This window comes from Bos taurus, chromosome 19 (genome assembly GCF_002263795.3).
Source record: "Bos taurus isolate L1 Dominette 01449 registration number 42190680 breed Hereford chromosome 19, ARS-UCD2.0, whole genome shotgun sequence".
In the NCBI taxonomy this organism is placed as follows: Eukaryota; Metazoa; Chordata; class Mammalia; order Artiodactyla; family Bovidae; genus Bos; species Bos taurus.
In genome coordinates, this window is record NC_037346.1 from 46,576,729 (window position 1) to 46,593,136 (window position 16,408).

General features: G+C 36.1%; 1 protein-coding gene across 1 annotated transcript in view; it reads left to right on the top strand.

Annotated features, from left to right (window-relative positions):
* Positions 1-16,408, top strand: part of EFCAB13 (EF-hand calcium binding domain 13) — a 210,438-nt gene that overhangs the window by 176,813 nt on the left and 17,217 nt on the right. The window contains exons 36-39 of the mRNA XM_059878370.1: positions 7,122-7,226; positions 8,236-8,340; positions 11,670-11,723; positions 12,249-12,353. Of these exons, the coding sequence (XP_059734353.1) occupies positions 7,122-7,226; positions 8,236-8,340; positions 11,670-11,723; positions 12,249-12,353 (369 nt within the window). The remainder of the gene's footprint in view (positions 1-7,121; positions 7,227-8,235; positions 8,341-11,669; positions 11,724-12,248; positions 12,354-16,408) is intronic.

A 16,408-nucleotide genomic window follows, 5' to 3' on the forward strand; every position in this document is an offset into this window, starting at 1 on the left:
TTCTATTCTTGTAAGAAATGTTTGATCTACTTGCATTTAGGAGCTCATGTTCTCAGGGAAGCTTATAATCCATTGCAGTCTATTCAGTTCTCAATGACATAAATGGAAAAACAATTTTATATACAAAATATAACGTTTTTTACTTTCTTTCAGTTTATTTTCTGTCATCTCCTCATTCTACCCTCATGTCCTTCTAATGTGAGCCAGTGGGTGTCCCTTTTGAGATTATAATTTACTTTATTGTGACTAACTACAATTATATTATACTTAGTAAAGTTATCAAAGGACTTTGTGAATACCCAGATCACCCCAAAAAGAAATCTCATGCCCTTTAGCTGTCACCCTACAAGCCCTATGTAATTACTAATCTATATTCTGTCTCTGTAGATTTGCCTTACCATTTCAAATAAATGGTAAAATCTGTGGGTTTTGTGACTAGCTTATTTCACTTAGTATGTACAGGTTTATCTGTATTGTAGTATGTATCAGTTAATTCATTCTTACTTTTTGCCTTTTTTCCAATATTTTTATTGTGATAAAATACACATAAAATTTACTATCTTAATCATTTTAAAGTATACAGTTCAGTGATATTAAGTCCATTGATATTATTGTACAACCATTCAGTTCAGTTCAGTTCAGTCGCTCAGTCATGTCCAACTCTTTGCAACCCCATGGACTGCAGCATGCCAGGCCTCCTTGTCCATCACCAACTCCTGGAGTTTACCCAAACTCATGTCCACTGAGTCAGTGATGCCATCCAGCCATCTCATCCTCTGTCATCTCCTTCTCCTCCTGCCTTCAATCTTTCCCAGCACCAGTTCAGTTCAGTTCAGTCGCTCAGTCGTGTCCAACTCTTTGTGACCCCATGAATCGCAGCACACCAGGCCTCCCTGTCCATCACCAACTCCTGGAGTTCACTCAAACTCATGTCCGTCAAGTCGGTGATGCCATCCAGCCATCTCATCCTCTGTCATCCTCTTCTCCTCCTGCCCCCAATTCCTCCCAGCATCAGGGTCTTTTCAAATGAGTCAGCTCTTTGCATCAGGTGGCCAAAGTACTGGAGCTTCAGCTTTAGCATCAGTCCGTCCAATGAACACCCAGGACTGATCTTTAGAATGGATAGGTTGGATCTCTTGCAGTCCAAGGGACTCTCAAGAGTCTTCTCCAATACCACAGTTCAAAAGCATCAATTCTTCTGCGCTCCGCTTTCTTAATAGTCCAACTCTCACATCCATACATGACTATTGGAAAAACCATAGCCTTGACTAGATGGACCTTTGTTGGCAAAGTAACGTCTCTGCTTTTGAATATGCTATCTAGGTGTCTTTTAATTTCAACCATTACCATCATACATCTCCAGAATTCTTTTCATTTTGCAAATTGAAACTTTATATTCATTAAACAAAAGCTCCCCACTGCCCCTTATCCCCAGCCCCTAGCAGCCACCATTCTGTTTCTGTCCCTATGACTTTCTATCCCCCTGATTTCATATAAGTGGAATGACTGATTTATTTCATGTGGCATAATGTCCTCAAGGTTCACCTATGTTATAGCATATGTTGGAATTTCCTGCCTTTTAAGCCTCAGTAATATTACACTGTAGGTGCATCCCACATTCTGCTTATCCATTCATCCATCAGTGAACACTGGGTTGCTTCCACATTCTAGTTGTTTATAATGCTGCTATGAACATGAGTATGCTGCTTCATTCCTTTTTGTTGGAAAATAATATTCCATTGTATGGATATATATTTTCTTTATCTGCTTATCAGTTGATAGGCATTTGAGTTCTTTCCACCTTTGGGCCATAATAAACATTTCCAAACATATACAAAAGTAGTAATAGCATAATATAATTATTCTTTCTCACATATTCCTGTCACCAACAAGTATGAAGATTTTGTTACACTTGTTTCTTTTTGTTTTTATTTTTCTGACTGAAATAGTTCAAAACAAGTTCCAACATCATTTTGTTCTTACATACTTAAATATGCATGTCTTAAAAATACAGACCATTTTTTATATTACTTCAATGCCATTGTATAATTTAATTTAAAATTTTCTTACTTATCACTAATATTTTTACAGTTGTTAATAGTTTATTTAAGTCAAACACCAAAGTTTACACCCTGTATCTGTTAAGACACTTGAATCTCATGGAATATAAAGCTGATCCTCCTTCCTCCTCCTCTTTTAGTAAACCTCTAATTTATTGAAGAAACTGTATCTGTTTCCAGTTATCTTGTAGAATATCCCATTTACTAAATTTGTTTTCTCATCTGTCTTGTTCCTCTAACCCTTGTATTCCCTGTAACTAGAAGTCAGCTCTAAGGGTTTAATTATTTTCAATTTTAACATTTTTTGGACAAGAATACTTCATATGTGATAGTATACACTTTACATTGATTTCTATCAGGAAATAGAGATCTATTTTATCTTTTTGAAAATAGCTATACAATTGTCACAAAGAATTGGACCCAACTTAGTGACTAAACAACAACAAAAAACAGTTGTTGTCACAAATTGCTTCTTTAAAGTTCTATCTTCATTCCCTATAATGTGAGATGCCATCTTAACTATATACTTAGTTTTTATATGCACTTGCCTGTTTTGGGAATTCATATTTTGTCCTATTGGTCTGATTATTCATACACTAATACTAAATTGCTTTGACTATGACAGCTTTATCATGTTTTAATATAGGTTGGTCTAACCCTAGGCCCTCATTCCCCTCCCCTAGACACATAAGTATATGGCTTCCCCCAGGTCTGGCTGTTCTTTATGTGAATGTCTTTCTGTGTGACTGTTATTAGTAGGATATTTGTCTATTTTTTTTTAATCTTCCATTTTTTGTGTAATATATTCCCAAGTGAGGAGATTATTGATTTCTTAGGGTTTGGAAATCACTTATGTGGTCAGAGTACTTATTGCATGTACTTGCTTATTATCGTGCCTAGTCAAAAACCCCAATATGAAGAAATACAAAGGTATATGGTGCACCATTATTTCTTATTTTCTTTGGTACAGAAATACCAACTATCCTTTCAAATTTAGATTGAACATCAAAATCTTCCACATTCAATATGGACTGGCATTATTCTGAGTCAAGATTAGATCATGTGATGATGATGCTGTGCCCAATTTGTGTAGTTTGGGCCTCCATGGATATAAATGATGCCATACATGCCTCAGTAGGTGTGCACAGTAAGAGTGCCCCATGACCATTGTGAGCAATTCATTAAGAAGCTCCAGGAAAAAGAGGAAGTGCCTCTTCCTGGCACTATGCTTACCTGCCTAGCTTCCTGTTTTTCATGAGACTTTGGACTAGTAATTCCTTACTCTCTTTCAGCTCTTCGTTGCTTTCAAAATTATGCTTGTTATATTTTATTCAAGATTTTAGTTGTTTTAATCAGTAAGATGGGTCTGAATAACATAGTCATCCAAATGAATGGAAACAACTTGCTGGTCAGTTTTTGTTAGGAGTTAAGGTATCTAATCTGGGAGTTCAGAAAAGAAAAATAAACTTTACTCATTTTCATTTATTTTACCATTTGCTGTAAATAATTAAGAACCTGCTTAACCATTTTGAATATATCAATTCTAATTCAAATACCCTTATTGACCCCCTTGGTATATATATGAACAGACCTTATTAAATCTTGGCCTTCTTGATAAGGTGGATGAAGAAGTTGTTGTTCAGGTGCTAAATCATCCAACTCTTGTAACCCCATGAACTGTAGCACACCAGGCTTCCCTGTCCTTCACCATCTCCTGGAGTTTGCTCAAACTCATGTCCATTGAGTCAGTGATACCAGCCAACCACCTCGTCTTCTGTTATCCCCTTCTCTTCCTGCCTTCAATCTTTCCCAGCATCAGGTGTTTTCTAATGAGTTGACTCTTTGCATCAGGTAGCCAAAGTATTGGAGCTTCAGCTTCAGCATAAGTCCTTCCAATGACTATTCAGGGTTGATATCCTTTAGGATTGACTGGTTTGATCTCCTTGCTGTCCAAGGGACTCTCAAGAGTCTTCTCCAGCACCACAATTCAAAAGCGTCAATTCTTCAACACTTAGCCTTCTTTATGGTCCAGCTCTCACATTTGTACATGACTAGTGGAAAAACCATAGCTTTGACTATACAGACAAAGCTGTAATCATAATGCACAGTAAGTAACATCAATGGTCACATTGTAGAACCAATAAGTTTTTTGTACATGCTTTTCTTTTTCACAAGATAAGATTATTGATGTCAATAAAGTGGGTACTCTTTTGCAAAACATGGGGATGAACTTTACAGAAAAAAATTAGTAATCTGACACACAATCTACCAGGTGATGGTAAGTATTTAAGACATATTTGAATTGTTCAGGGTTTCTGGAGAATATGGGCTTCTATAAAAGTAATCTCTGAAAACTCTTACTTGACATTGAGACAGAAGATGGTAAAGATGACTCAAGACAGAAAGTAAACATGTTGATGTTGGACAAAAAGCAACAAAATTTTGTAAAGCAATTATACTTCAATTAAAAAATAAACTTTTTTATTTTATTTTATTTTTAAACTTTACAAATTGTATTAGTTTTGCCAAATATCAAAATGAATCTGCCACAGGTATACATGTGTTCCAAAATTATTATTGTTATTATTATTTTTACTTTACAACATTGTATTGGTTTTTCTATACATCAACATGCATCCGCCACGGGTAAGGAAGTAAACATGTTTTGTCCCTTGATATTTTCAGCAATTCTGATTCAGTTCATGGCCAGTGCCACTATTAGACTTGGATGGAACTAGAGAAAGACAGCACTGTGGGGGGAAGGGAATGGTATACATTCCCTTTAACACAAGAATTTTTTTTAATAGAAAAGACAGCTTAGCCAAATGTGGGAGATTGATTCATGTCAAAGTATGGCAAAACCACTACAATACTGTAAAGTAATTAGCCTCCAGTTAAAATAAATAAATTTATATAAAAAAATAAAAAAGAAGTTAGACCATGCCAAAAAAATAAAAATAGTTTTTAAAAAAAGAGTTCTATCACCACCATTATTTCCAGGGACTTTAGGACAGCAGAATAAAGGAGAAGTGATAAGTGTGGGACTTATTTCCTATACCACATGAGAAGGGCAGAGTCTTCCAGATACCCCAAGGGAAAGGACCATGAAGAATTCAAGCTGTCATGCAAGGAATGCAAGAATGCTCAGCCACTCATGCTTTTGCTTACATCCTTATATTCCTGAACCAGATTCTGTGGTCCAAGGACTATGTTCCCAGACTTCTAATCTCCCTCAATGGGCTGGAGACAAACTCTAAAGAGCAGTAAATTTCACATTAGGGCTAAATTAATTCATAAACTAAATAAACAAAAGTTAAAGATATAAACCTGAGATCACTCCAGTGAGGCTAAGTGTTTGAAACATTTCCTGACTATTTTACAACCTTAATTGAATTAATACTTGCTTATCTTATTAAGATGCATTTAATTGCATCATTGTGTAGGACAGAACTGTTCCCTAAAATATTTTTTTGTTTCATTCTATAATTTTTATCACTTTCAATCTACCAGAAAGAATATGCAGGTTATCTTCATTGTCTTATTTTCTTTGCGTGGGACAATGTATCCATTAGGAAAAGTGGGACTAGATGTGGAACTATCAATTATCATAATAGAAAAATACTTTTTTAGCTTAAGAGACCTATCTGAGATTATAATGGTACTTTTTAAAATATTGCTGTAATAAAGTTAACCAGAATTATGAAAGAAAAAATATATAGCCATTATTTGGGACTGTCATCTAGTCTTGCCATTGATTGCTGTTCCTTGTTTTGAAATAATAATTCAAGATCAATGAAGACAATGAAAAGGGCTTCCCTGGTGGTTCAGACAGTAAAGAATCTGCCTGCAATGTGGGAGACCTGGCTTCATTCTCTGGGTTGGGAAGATCCCTTGGAGTAGGAAATGGCAACCCACTCCAGTATTCTTGCCTGGAAAATTCCATGGACATAAGAGCCTGGTGAACTGCAGTCCATAGCGTCGCAAGAGTTGGACATAACCGAGCAACTAAACCACCAATGAAAAGGGGGATTCCCAGGTGATGCTATGACCAACCTAGATAGCATATTAAAAGGCAGACATTACTTTGCCAACAAAGGTACGTCTAGTCAAAGCTATGATTTTTCCCGTAGTCATGTATGGATGTGAGAGTTAGACTATAAAGTAAGCTGAGCACTGAAGAATTGATGCTTTTAACTGTGGTGTTGGAGATGACTCTTGAGAGTCCCTTGGACTGCAAGGAGATCAAACCAGTCAGTCCTAAAGAAAATAAGTCCTGAATATTCATTGGAAGGACTGATGCTGAAGCTGAAGCTCCAGTATTTTGGCCCCCTGATGCGAAGAACTGACTCATTGGAAAAGACCCTGATGCTGGGCAAGATTGAAGGCAGGAGAAGGGGACAATAGAGGATGAGATGATTGGATGGAATCACCAACTCGATGGACGTGAGTTTGAGCAAGCTCTGGGAGTTGGTGATGGACAGGGAAACCTGGCAGGGTGCAGTCTATGAGTCGGACACGACTGAGTGAGTGAACTGACTAACTGACAGCCTTCTTTATGTAAATATTTATTTACAACATTGTTAATATGTACTAAATGCCACTGAATTGTTCACTTCAAAATGGTTAATTTTATGTTATGTGAATTTCACCTCAAAAAAATTGCAGTGAGAGTCTACTTATACTTCTAAAGTTACCTTATAATTTTTACTTTATTATAATATATTAATTAATTAGCTAGTTAATTAATTAGATCCCTGGCATCAAAGCTCATTCCTATTCCTTATGATGTATAATTAAATCGTAGAGTCTATCCTTTCATGGGCTATTTATAGTACAGTCTTCTACCCAAGTTAAAGTTTAAAAGAAAATATTTTAATTATGATTTTTTTCTATTGATTACTTGATGCTTTTAGATAATAATCACATAAGTACATTTCTTGTTTTCAAAACCATATATAATAATGGTAAAGCATACATAGTCAGATGACAATTCCCGTGCAAAATATTTTTGATATTTTAAACTCATTTTTTTCATGTATTACTCCTATATGTTTTCCTAAGGAGGAAAGTTTAAGGCCAATAACCTAGACACCATCCTTGAACACCCGGGAATCGAGCTCACAGAAGAGGAACATGAAGATGTGAAAGAACACCTGCCACTTAGTGGTGAGTATTGTAAATGCTACTGTACCATAGGGGAGAGTTTACGCACCTGTATGAGATTTTCTATAATAGTTTTACACGGTATTAAAACAGCATTTGATCTCTGGTTCCTCTGCCTTTTCTAAACTCAGCTTATACATCTGTGCATTGCTAGATGAAAGCAATGCACAGGGCAAGGTATGTGGAATGGGGCACAGAGCTTCTGTGCCCTCTCTGCCCTCCGGGTACTTCGACGTGTTTACCAACTTGGAAGCTCTCCAAACTACCTCAGCTAGATTTTTATGGAGGCTTCATTATGTAGGCATTATGGATGAGGTCCTTGGCCATAGGTGATTAACTCAACCTCCAGTGCCCCTTTTCTTCCCAGAGTTTCAAGAACAGGACTGAAAGTTCCAATCACGTGATTTGTTCTTCCAGCAACTAGCCCCGTATATTGTGGTTATCATCCAGGGGCTTTCCAAAAGCACCTCATTAGCATACCATTAACTCAGGTGTGGTTGGAAGGGGCTTTTTAAGAATAATGGAAGACATTCTTTTCACCTTTAGTGATCTGAAGCTATTTTAGGAACTGAGGATGAAAGACCAAATATTATAACAAAGGATGTTCCCATCACTTTTATCACTGAGGAAATTACAAGGGTTTTAGGAGCTGGTTGGTACAGAGGTGAAGACAAAACATATACTTCTTATATCATGAATCATAATGTCACATCTTTTAGTTCAGGAAATAAGAACAACATGTTCCTATTGGCAGAAGTATGTGACTTATTTTCTCTAATTCTGTAAATGGTCTAGAAGTTATGCCATAACCTTTAAAAGCTAATTATATAGACTATTCCCCAAAAAAGGCTCAAGGGAAAAAAAATTCTAATTCCACCTTCATTACTGACACTTTTTGTACAACTAAATGTACTTCATTGTGTGTCAATATCTATAACATACAGTAACTCATTGCTTTTTGTCACATTCCAAGTTTATTAAATTTTGCTTATTTTCCTCTCTTTTTCCCAAGGAGGGGTCGTTGATGTCAGTAAACTGGACACTGTTTTGCAAAACATGGGAATGAAGCTTATAGGAACAGAAAGTAAAGACTTACTAGAGAATCTGCCTATTGATGGTGAGTGCTTACATTTTTTGCACTGTTGAAAATAACCTGAGATGTGAGTGTCTATAAAATCCCTTCTGGAAAAAATCTTACGTGCCATTAACAAGACATTTATAAAAGCTTAGAAATGAACTAAAAAGAGAAAATAAGAAAATATTTTTTCTCATCATTTTATTAACATAAGCCAACAACTCCTTTAATTTTGGTTCTAAAGGAATCATGAAAATGAAGACAGAACTGTTATTAGAACTATAAAAAGTGAGGCAAGATAAAAGCAATTGAGGGAAAAGTTGCATGAAAAACAGTCTGGAAATAGGTTAATGCAAAAATATAGAAAAGAGTAGGTCAGAGGTGAAAGAGTATTGACATGTGGGACATGTTCCATAACTGTATGGTAATGCTCATTCCCTTTCTCAGTCATGGACCATCAGACATTCTGGTCATTATGTATGAAATGCTTCCTTACTTCCCGATTTCCATAAAATCCACATTCCTACACCAGACTCCATGATCCAACGACTGTATTCTTAGGTTTACCCCCTTTATGATCTAGAAATAAACTCTTGAATACAGTTAAAACTGAATTAGGGCTGAAGTGCCTTGGATCAATGAAAATATTACACTAAGTAAAAGAAGTCAATCATAAGACATCGCATATTGTATGATTCATCTATCTGAGATGTCTGTTATTGGCAAACCTATAGAGACAGAGAATAGACAATATTTCCTGGTACTGGGGATGATAGAGAGGGATGGACTAGGCTTAATGGATATTAGGTTTAGGGTTACAAAAATGTTTTAGTGTTAGATTGTAGTGATGATTGCTCAGGTCTCTGCAGCTATACATTTTTAAATTGACCATAATATGTGAAAAATATTCACACCTGTTCAATAAATCTGGTAAAAAATTAATAATGGCCTACTTGAGTTTTTAAATAGAGGAGAAAAAAATTCCTCTCAGCCTAGATTTAGTATCACTGTGGACAATTCATACTTCCTTCTGACCACTTTCTTTTCTTCATAGGTGATCAGTAAAAACTGTTAAATTATTGGGAACATTTTAAAATTATGTTATTATCTCTGATTTATTATTGAGTTTCTCAATAACATGAGCTTAAAGCTCAACATTCAGGAAACTAGGATCATGGCATCTGGTCCCATCACTACATGGTAAATAGATGGGGAAACAGTGGATGACTTTATTTTTCTGGGCTCCAAAATCACTGCAGATGGTGATTGCAGACATGAAATTAAAAGACGCTTGCTCCTTGGAAGGAAAGTTATGACCAACCTAGACAGTATATTAAAAAGCAGAGACATTACTTTGCCAACAAAGGTCTGTCTAGTCAAGGCTATGGTTTTTCCAGTAGTCATGTATGGATATGAGAGTTGGACTATACAGAAAGCTGAGTGCTGAAGAATTGATGCTTTTGAACTGTGGTGTTGGAGAAGACTCTTGAGAGTCCCTTGGACTGTAAGGAGATCCAACCAGTCCATCCTAAAGGAGATCAGTTCTGGGTGTTCGTTGGAAGGACTGAAACTGAAGCTAAAACTCCAATACTTTGGCCACCTGATGAGAAGAGTTGACTCATTAGAAAAGACCCTGATGCTGGGAAAGATTGAATGCAGGAGAAGAAGTGGACGACAGAGGATGGTTGGATGGCATCACCAATGCAATGGACATGAGTTTGAGTAGGCTCCAGGAGTTGGTGATGAACAGGGAAGCCTGGCGTGCTGCAGTCCATTGAGTTGCAAAGAGTTGGGCACAACTGAGCGACTGAACTGAACTGATATGGATATATTTCATTCTGCCCTTGCATGTTCTCAAATTGTTACCTTCTGAGCCACCAGGGATGACCCTGATTCCTCATAGGCATGAATATTTCATTATTTGAAATCATTAGCTAGGCCATATAACTCTCAAATGTCTATATTCTCATCTTTTCAAAGGAAAAAAGGTTGATGGCAATGACCTTCCAAATCTTCTTAGGAACATGGGAATTGAGCTGGCTGATAAGGAATGCTCAGAGCTGAAGAAAATCCTATCAATTGATGGTGAGTCACATGGTTGCCACTCAGGCCTTTCATGGCCTAATTGTGTGGCCTTTTTAAGAAGTTATAAAATTTCCCTATGAAATTTCCTCTAGAAATTTCTGAATTTTAGAAAAAAAAAATCTAAGCTGTGTAGAAACCATGTAACTGTCAATTAAATTTACTTTTTAAGTCATTAAACCTTGTGGCTATGAGTAAAGCAATTAATATTGTGTGTGTGTGTGCTTAGTCATGTTCGATTCTGTGACCCCATGACTGTAACCCACCAGGCTCCTCTGTCCATGGGATTTTCCAGGCAAAAATACTGGAGCCAGTTGCCATGTCCTACTGCAGAGGTTCTTCCCAACCCAGAGATCGAACCCACATCTCTTGCATCTCCTGCACTGGCAGGCAGATTCTTTACCACCTGCACAACCTTTACCACTGGAAGCCCTGACTTAATATTACTTATAATTAATTATAAAACCTAATTATAAGCAAGGAAAGAAAGGAAGATGAGAAGAGTGAAAGACTAGTAGAAGGAAGAGGAAGAAGTCAGAGAAAAAAAATGGTGGTCTAGTGGTTAAAAATCCGTCTTACAACGCAGTGGACACAAGTTTGATTCCTGGTCAGGAAACTAAGATTCTCAACGTGCCACGGAACAACTGAGTCAGCGTGCCACAACTAGGAAGTCCATGCACTTCAACAAGGATCCCACACGTTGGCAACTAAGATCTGAAGCAACCAAATAAATCAGTACATATTTAAAAAATGGGAAACAACAATATAGCAGAGTGGTTGAGAGCAAAATACCCTGTGTCTGAATGCCTAGATTCAAATCCTAGCTCCACTACTTATCTTCTGTGTTATCTTAGACAAGTTTCTTCTAAACCTCAGTGTGTCAATTTCCTCATTTATAAGAAGAGGATAAAAATGATAAAGCACTTTGAAATGTGCTTCGTATAAGGTAAAATTTCAATAAAAGTTATCTATTGTGCTGTTATTGTAGTTGTGATTATGATGGTGGTGGTGATACTGGTGGTGGTGGTAGCAGTGATGGCTATAATGGTGGCAATGATGATGCCTTGGCATAGCCCAAACTCACAATTGCTTTGAGTAACAAAGATCATAGGGACATGTCACCTTTTTAAAAGTTGTTATTTCTACCTTCATTTTTAAAATTTCTAGTTAAAATAACATTCTAAGGAAAATTATGAAAAAATATATTTATAGAATTATGAAATACAAAATCCTCTTTTATGAATGACCATACAATTTTCATTCTGACATGAATTTGCCTTTTCTTATAGCTATTGGACAGGTGTTTCAAAATAGGGTTTTGGATGAAGTAAAGTCTCTCAAAGGTAAGAATATACCTATTAAATTCTTGAGTCTATAACATTATACTGTGAATATTATTGATTCATTACTTATACATCCCTAAATATCTTTATTTTATCAGATAATATTCTTTATTATATTTTTGCATCTAGCAGGTGAAAAAAAAACATTTCAAATTTACTTATATATAGCAAGTTAGTTATTTTAGAAATTTGCCACAAATAACCTCAGAGTTTATTTGATAAAAATAACCTGTTACTTCAGAAATCTATGAGATTAGTTGCTTCAGCTCTAGTTTAAAAATCGTTAAGAAATTTTATGGTATGTTCTCTTACCCCCTCAAGCCCAACTTTAAAAAGAGAATTTTTATTTATAACTCTGCTACTTACTTTTTCAGTCATGAATATGATTTATTTTTATTACTGCTTTTCCATTACATTTCTGAGGTAATAATGGCTATTGGAAAAATAATTCATGGATAGAGTTATATTTTTAATGTTTTGAAGTCATTTAATTTGCCTCGTTGTAATTTACTCTCTTTTTCTAAGGCGGGATGATTAATGTCAATGATCTGAACAATGTTCTTGGAAACATGGGAATTAAGCTCACAGAAAAAGAACATGAAGATCTGATAGCTAATCTTCCAGTTGATGGTGAGCATGAAATATATAATATACTCTAACATCTCTGAGCTCCAAAGGGTTATGTCCAAGTATCTGCTAAATATTTCTATTTAGATGTCCCAGGCTAAAAAGAAATTCATTATATTTTGATTGAATAGATTCTTACCTCCACGTTCTCTACATCTCCCATAAAACTGGGTCATTCTTCACTCTAACTTTCCCTTAATCCCTGTCCCAGTTAAATTCTATTTACCATCCTAAATATTTCTTTACTCTGCTTTCTTTACTCCTGACTATCTGTTACCACTGCCCCTATAAACTGGTATTTATAGCCCCAACTTTCTACCTCATCAACATTTGACATTGTCAGGTGTATTAGTTTTTAACATGGTTGATAAGAAATTGTATTGTGTTGTTTTAAACTGCATTTGTAGATTGCCAGTGAGGTTATCATCTCATACTTTTACTGATCATTCAACCTTCCTTTTCTATAAATTGCCTTTTCATATACTTTGCCTAAATCTATTGGGTAATTTGCATTTTGCTAATTAACTTGTAGTTGTTCTTTATGTACTCTGTGCATGTGTGCTAAGTCGCTTCAGTCGTACCTGACTGTCTGCAACCCTATGGACTATAGCCTGCCAGGCTCCTCTGTCCATGGGATTCTCCAGGCCAGAATACTGGAGTGAGTTGTCATGCCTTCCTTCCGGGGATCAAACCCACGTCTCTTACATCTCCTGCATTGGCAAGTGGGTTCTTTACCACTATCGCCACCTGGGAAGCCCACATACTATATGCTAATATGTATGCTAGCAGGATATAGCATCTCACTCTGTATGCTAATCATTTTTACGTTTTATATACAAGAAATCAAAAGCATCAATTCTTTGGCACTCAGAATTGATACTTTTGAACTGTGGTGTTGGAGAAGACTCTCGAGAGTCCCTTGGACAGCAAAGAGATCCAACCAGTCCCTCCTAAAGCAAATCAGTCCTGAATATTCATTGGAAGGACTGATGTTGAAGCTGAAACTCCAATACTTTGGCCACCTGATGCAAAGTACTGACTCGTTGGAAAAGACCCTGATGCTGGGAAAGATTGAAGGCAGGAGGAGAAGGATCGACAGAGGATGAGATGGTTGGATGGCATCACCAACTCAATGGACATGAGTCTGAGCAAACTCCAGGAGTTGGTGATGGACGGGGAGGCCTGGCGTGCTGCAGTCCATTTGGTCACAAAGAGTTGGACATGACTGAGTGACTGAACTGACACAAGAAATATCTGTCTCTTACTTAGCATTTTGCTTAGATTATCACCTTTCATTGAACAGAAGTTCTTAATTTTAATAGAATTAAATTTGTCACCATCTTCCTTTATAATTTGTTTTCTATTTAGAAAATTCTTCCTTATCATCAGATCTTTCCTATTGTTTTTATCCTATTTCTTTTTAATTGATAAGAAATTTATTTTGTTTTTTTTTTTGTGTGTGTGTGTGTGTGAGTTAAGATATCTAATATTTTTCTGTATTAATGGCCAGTATTTCATTAGCCCTTTTCCTACTGATTTGTAATATTTACTATCATATATGTTAGAGTCAGTTTCTAAGTTTCTATACTGTTTCATTGTCCTGTTTTTCCCTCTATCAATATACTATACTACCTTAATAATAAGACTTTACATTAGTAAATCTTGAAATTGAGTAATGTAAGTACCCCTTCTTGAGATGTGTTTTATATATATATATAAATACATATATATAAAAGCCTTTGACTTTTATAAAAGCCTTTGACTGTGTGGATCACAATAAACTGTGGAAAATTCTGAAAGAGATGGGAATACCAGACCACCTGATCTGCCTCTTGAGAAATTTGTATGCAGGTCAGGAAGCAACAGTTAGAACTGGACATGGAACAACAGACTGGTTCCAAATAGGAAAAGGAGTACGTCAAGGCTGTATATTGTCACCCTGCTTATTTAACTTATATGCAGAGTACATCATGAGAAACTCTGGACTGGAAGAAACACAAGCTGGAATCAAGATTGCCGGAAGAAATATCAATAACCTCAGATATGCAGATGACACCACCCTTATGGCAGAAAGTAAAGAGGAACTAAAAAGCCTCTTGATGAAAGTGAAAGAAGAGAGTGAAAAAGTTGGCTTAAAGCTCAACATTCAGAAAACGAAGATCATGGCATCTGGCCCCATCACTTCATGGGAAATAGATGGGGAAACAGTGGAAACAGTGTCAGACTTTATTTTTCTGGGCTCCAAAATCACTGCAGATGGTGACTGAAGCCATGAAATTAAAAGACGCCTACTCCTTGGAAGGAAAGTTATGATCAACCTAGATAGCATATTGAAAAGCAGAGACATTACTTTGCCAACAAAGGTCCGTCTAGTCAAGGCTATGTTTTTTCCTGTGGTCATGTATGGATGTGAGAGTTGGACTGTGAAGAAGGCTGAGCGTCAAAGAATTGATGCTTTTGAACTGTGGTGTTGGAGAAGACTCCTGAGAGTCCCTTGGACTGCAAGGAGATCCAATCAGTCCATTCTGAAGGAGATCAGCCCTGGGATTTCTTTGGAGGGAATGATGCTAAAGCTGAAAGGCCAGTACTTTGGCCACCTCATGCGAAGAGTTGACTCACTGGAAAAGACCCTGATGCTGGGAGGGATTGAGGGCAGGAGGAGAAAGGGACGACAGAGGATGAGATGGCTGGATGGCATCACTGACTTGATGGACGTGAGTCTGAGTGAACTCTGGGAGTTGGTAATGGACAGGGAGGCCTGGCGTGCTGCGATTCATGGGGTCACAAAGAGTTGGACACGACTGAGTGACTGAACTAAACTGAACTGAAATACATATATATATACATATAAATGTGTTTTATATATATATATAAATAAAGATGTGTTTTATATATATATACATGCAGTATTACTCAGCCATGATAGACAAGGAAATAATGCCATTTGCAGCAGCATGGCAAGATTAGAGATTATCATGCTAAGTGAAGTATGTCAGATGGAGAAAGACAAATATCATACGATATCACTTACATATAGAATCTTTTGAAATGATACAAATGGACTTATTTACAAAACAGAAACAGAATCACAGACTTAGAAAACAAAGTTGGTTACCAGAGAGGAAAGCAGCAGGATAAATTAGGAGGTTGGAGTTAACCTACACACACTACTATATATAAAATAGTCAAAAGGACCTACTGTATAGCACAGGAAGCTCTTCTCAATACTCTGTAATATCCTATATAGAAAAAGGATCTGAAAAAGAATAAATATATGTATAAGTAAATCACTTTGCTGTGCACTTGAAACTAACACAACATTGTGAATCAACGATACTCTAATATAAAATAAAATTTTTAAAAGTACCCTTTCTTGTTCCTTAAAATTATGTCAGTTATTTTGTAATTCTTAGTCTTCCATGAACTTTATAAACTGTTTCTAAAATCTATGATTAATAGCATTTGGATTTTAATTGAATATGTATTAAAATTAGTATTGTGGTATTTGCAGACTCTTGTTGATTTTCTGATGTTAATCTAGTTTCCCACAACCTTACAAAGATAGTTAAAATCAATTATTTCTTTTTCTTGTTATATTTAATTTGTTAGGAATTGCAGCCCAATTTGAATACTAGAGGTAAAACAGGCTTTCTTGTCTTTCTGTGGTTTTAATGGACAAACTTCTAAAGTTTCACCATTGAATAACGGTGTCTACTTTTACATTTGTTTGTTTTATTGAGGTGAAATTCACATATTCATATAACATAAAATTAGCTGCTATGAAATAGATAATTCAGTGGTATTTAGTACATTCACAATATTGTACAATCACCAATTCCAGAACATTTTTGTCTTCTTTTTAAGAATCTCCATTATTTTGAGACATTACTTTACACTAATCCCACCTTTGGTATTAGGGTAATATTGGCCTCATAGAATGAATTAGAAATTATTTCCTCCTCTTCTATTTTTTTGGAAGAGTTTAGAAAAATTGGTATTAATTCTTCTTTATATGTTAGTAGAATTCACCAATGAAACCAACTGGTCCCAGGCTTTTT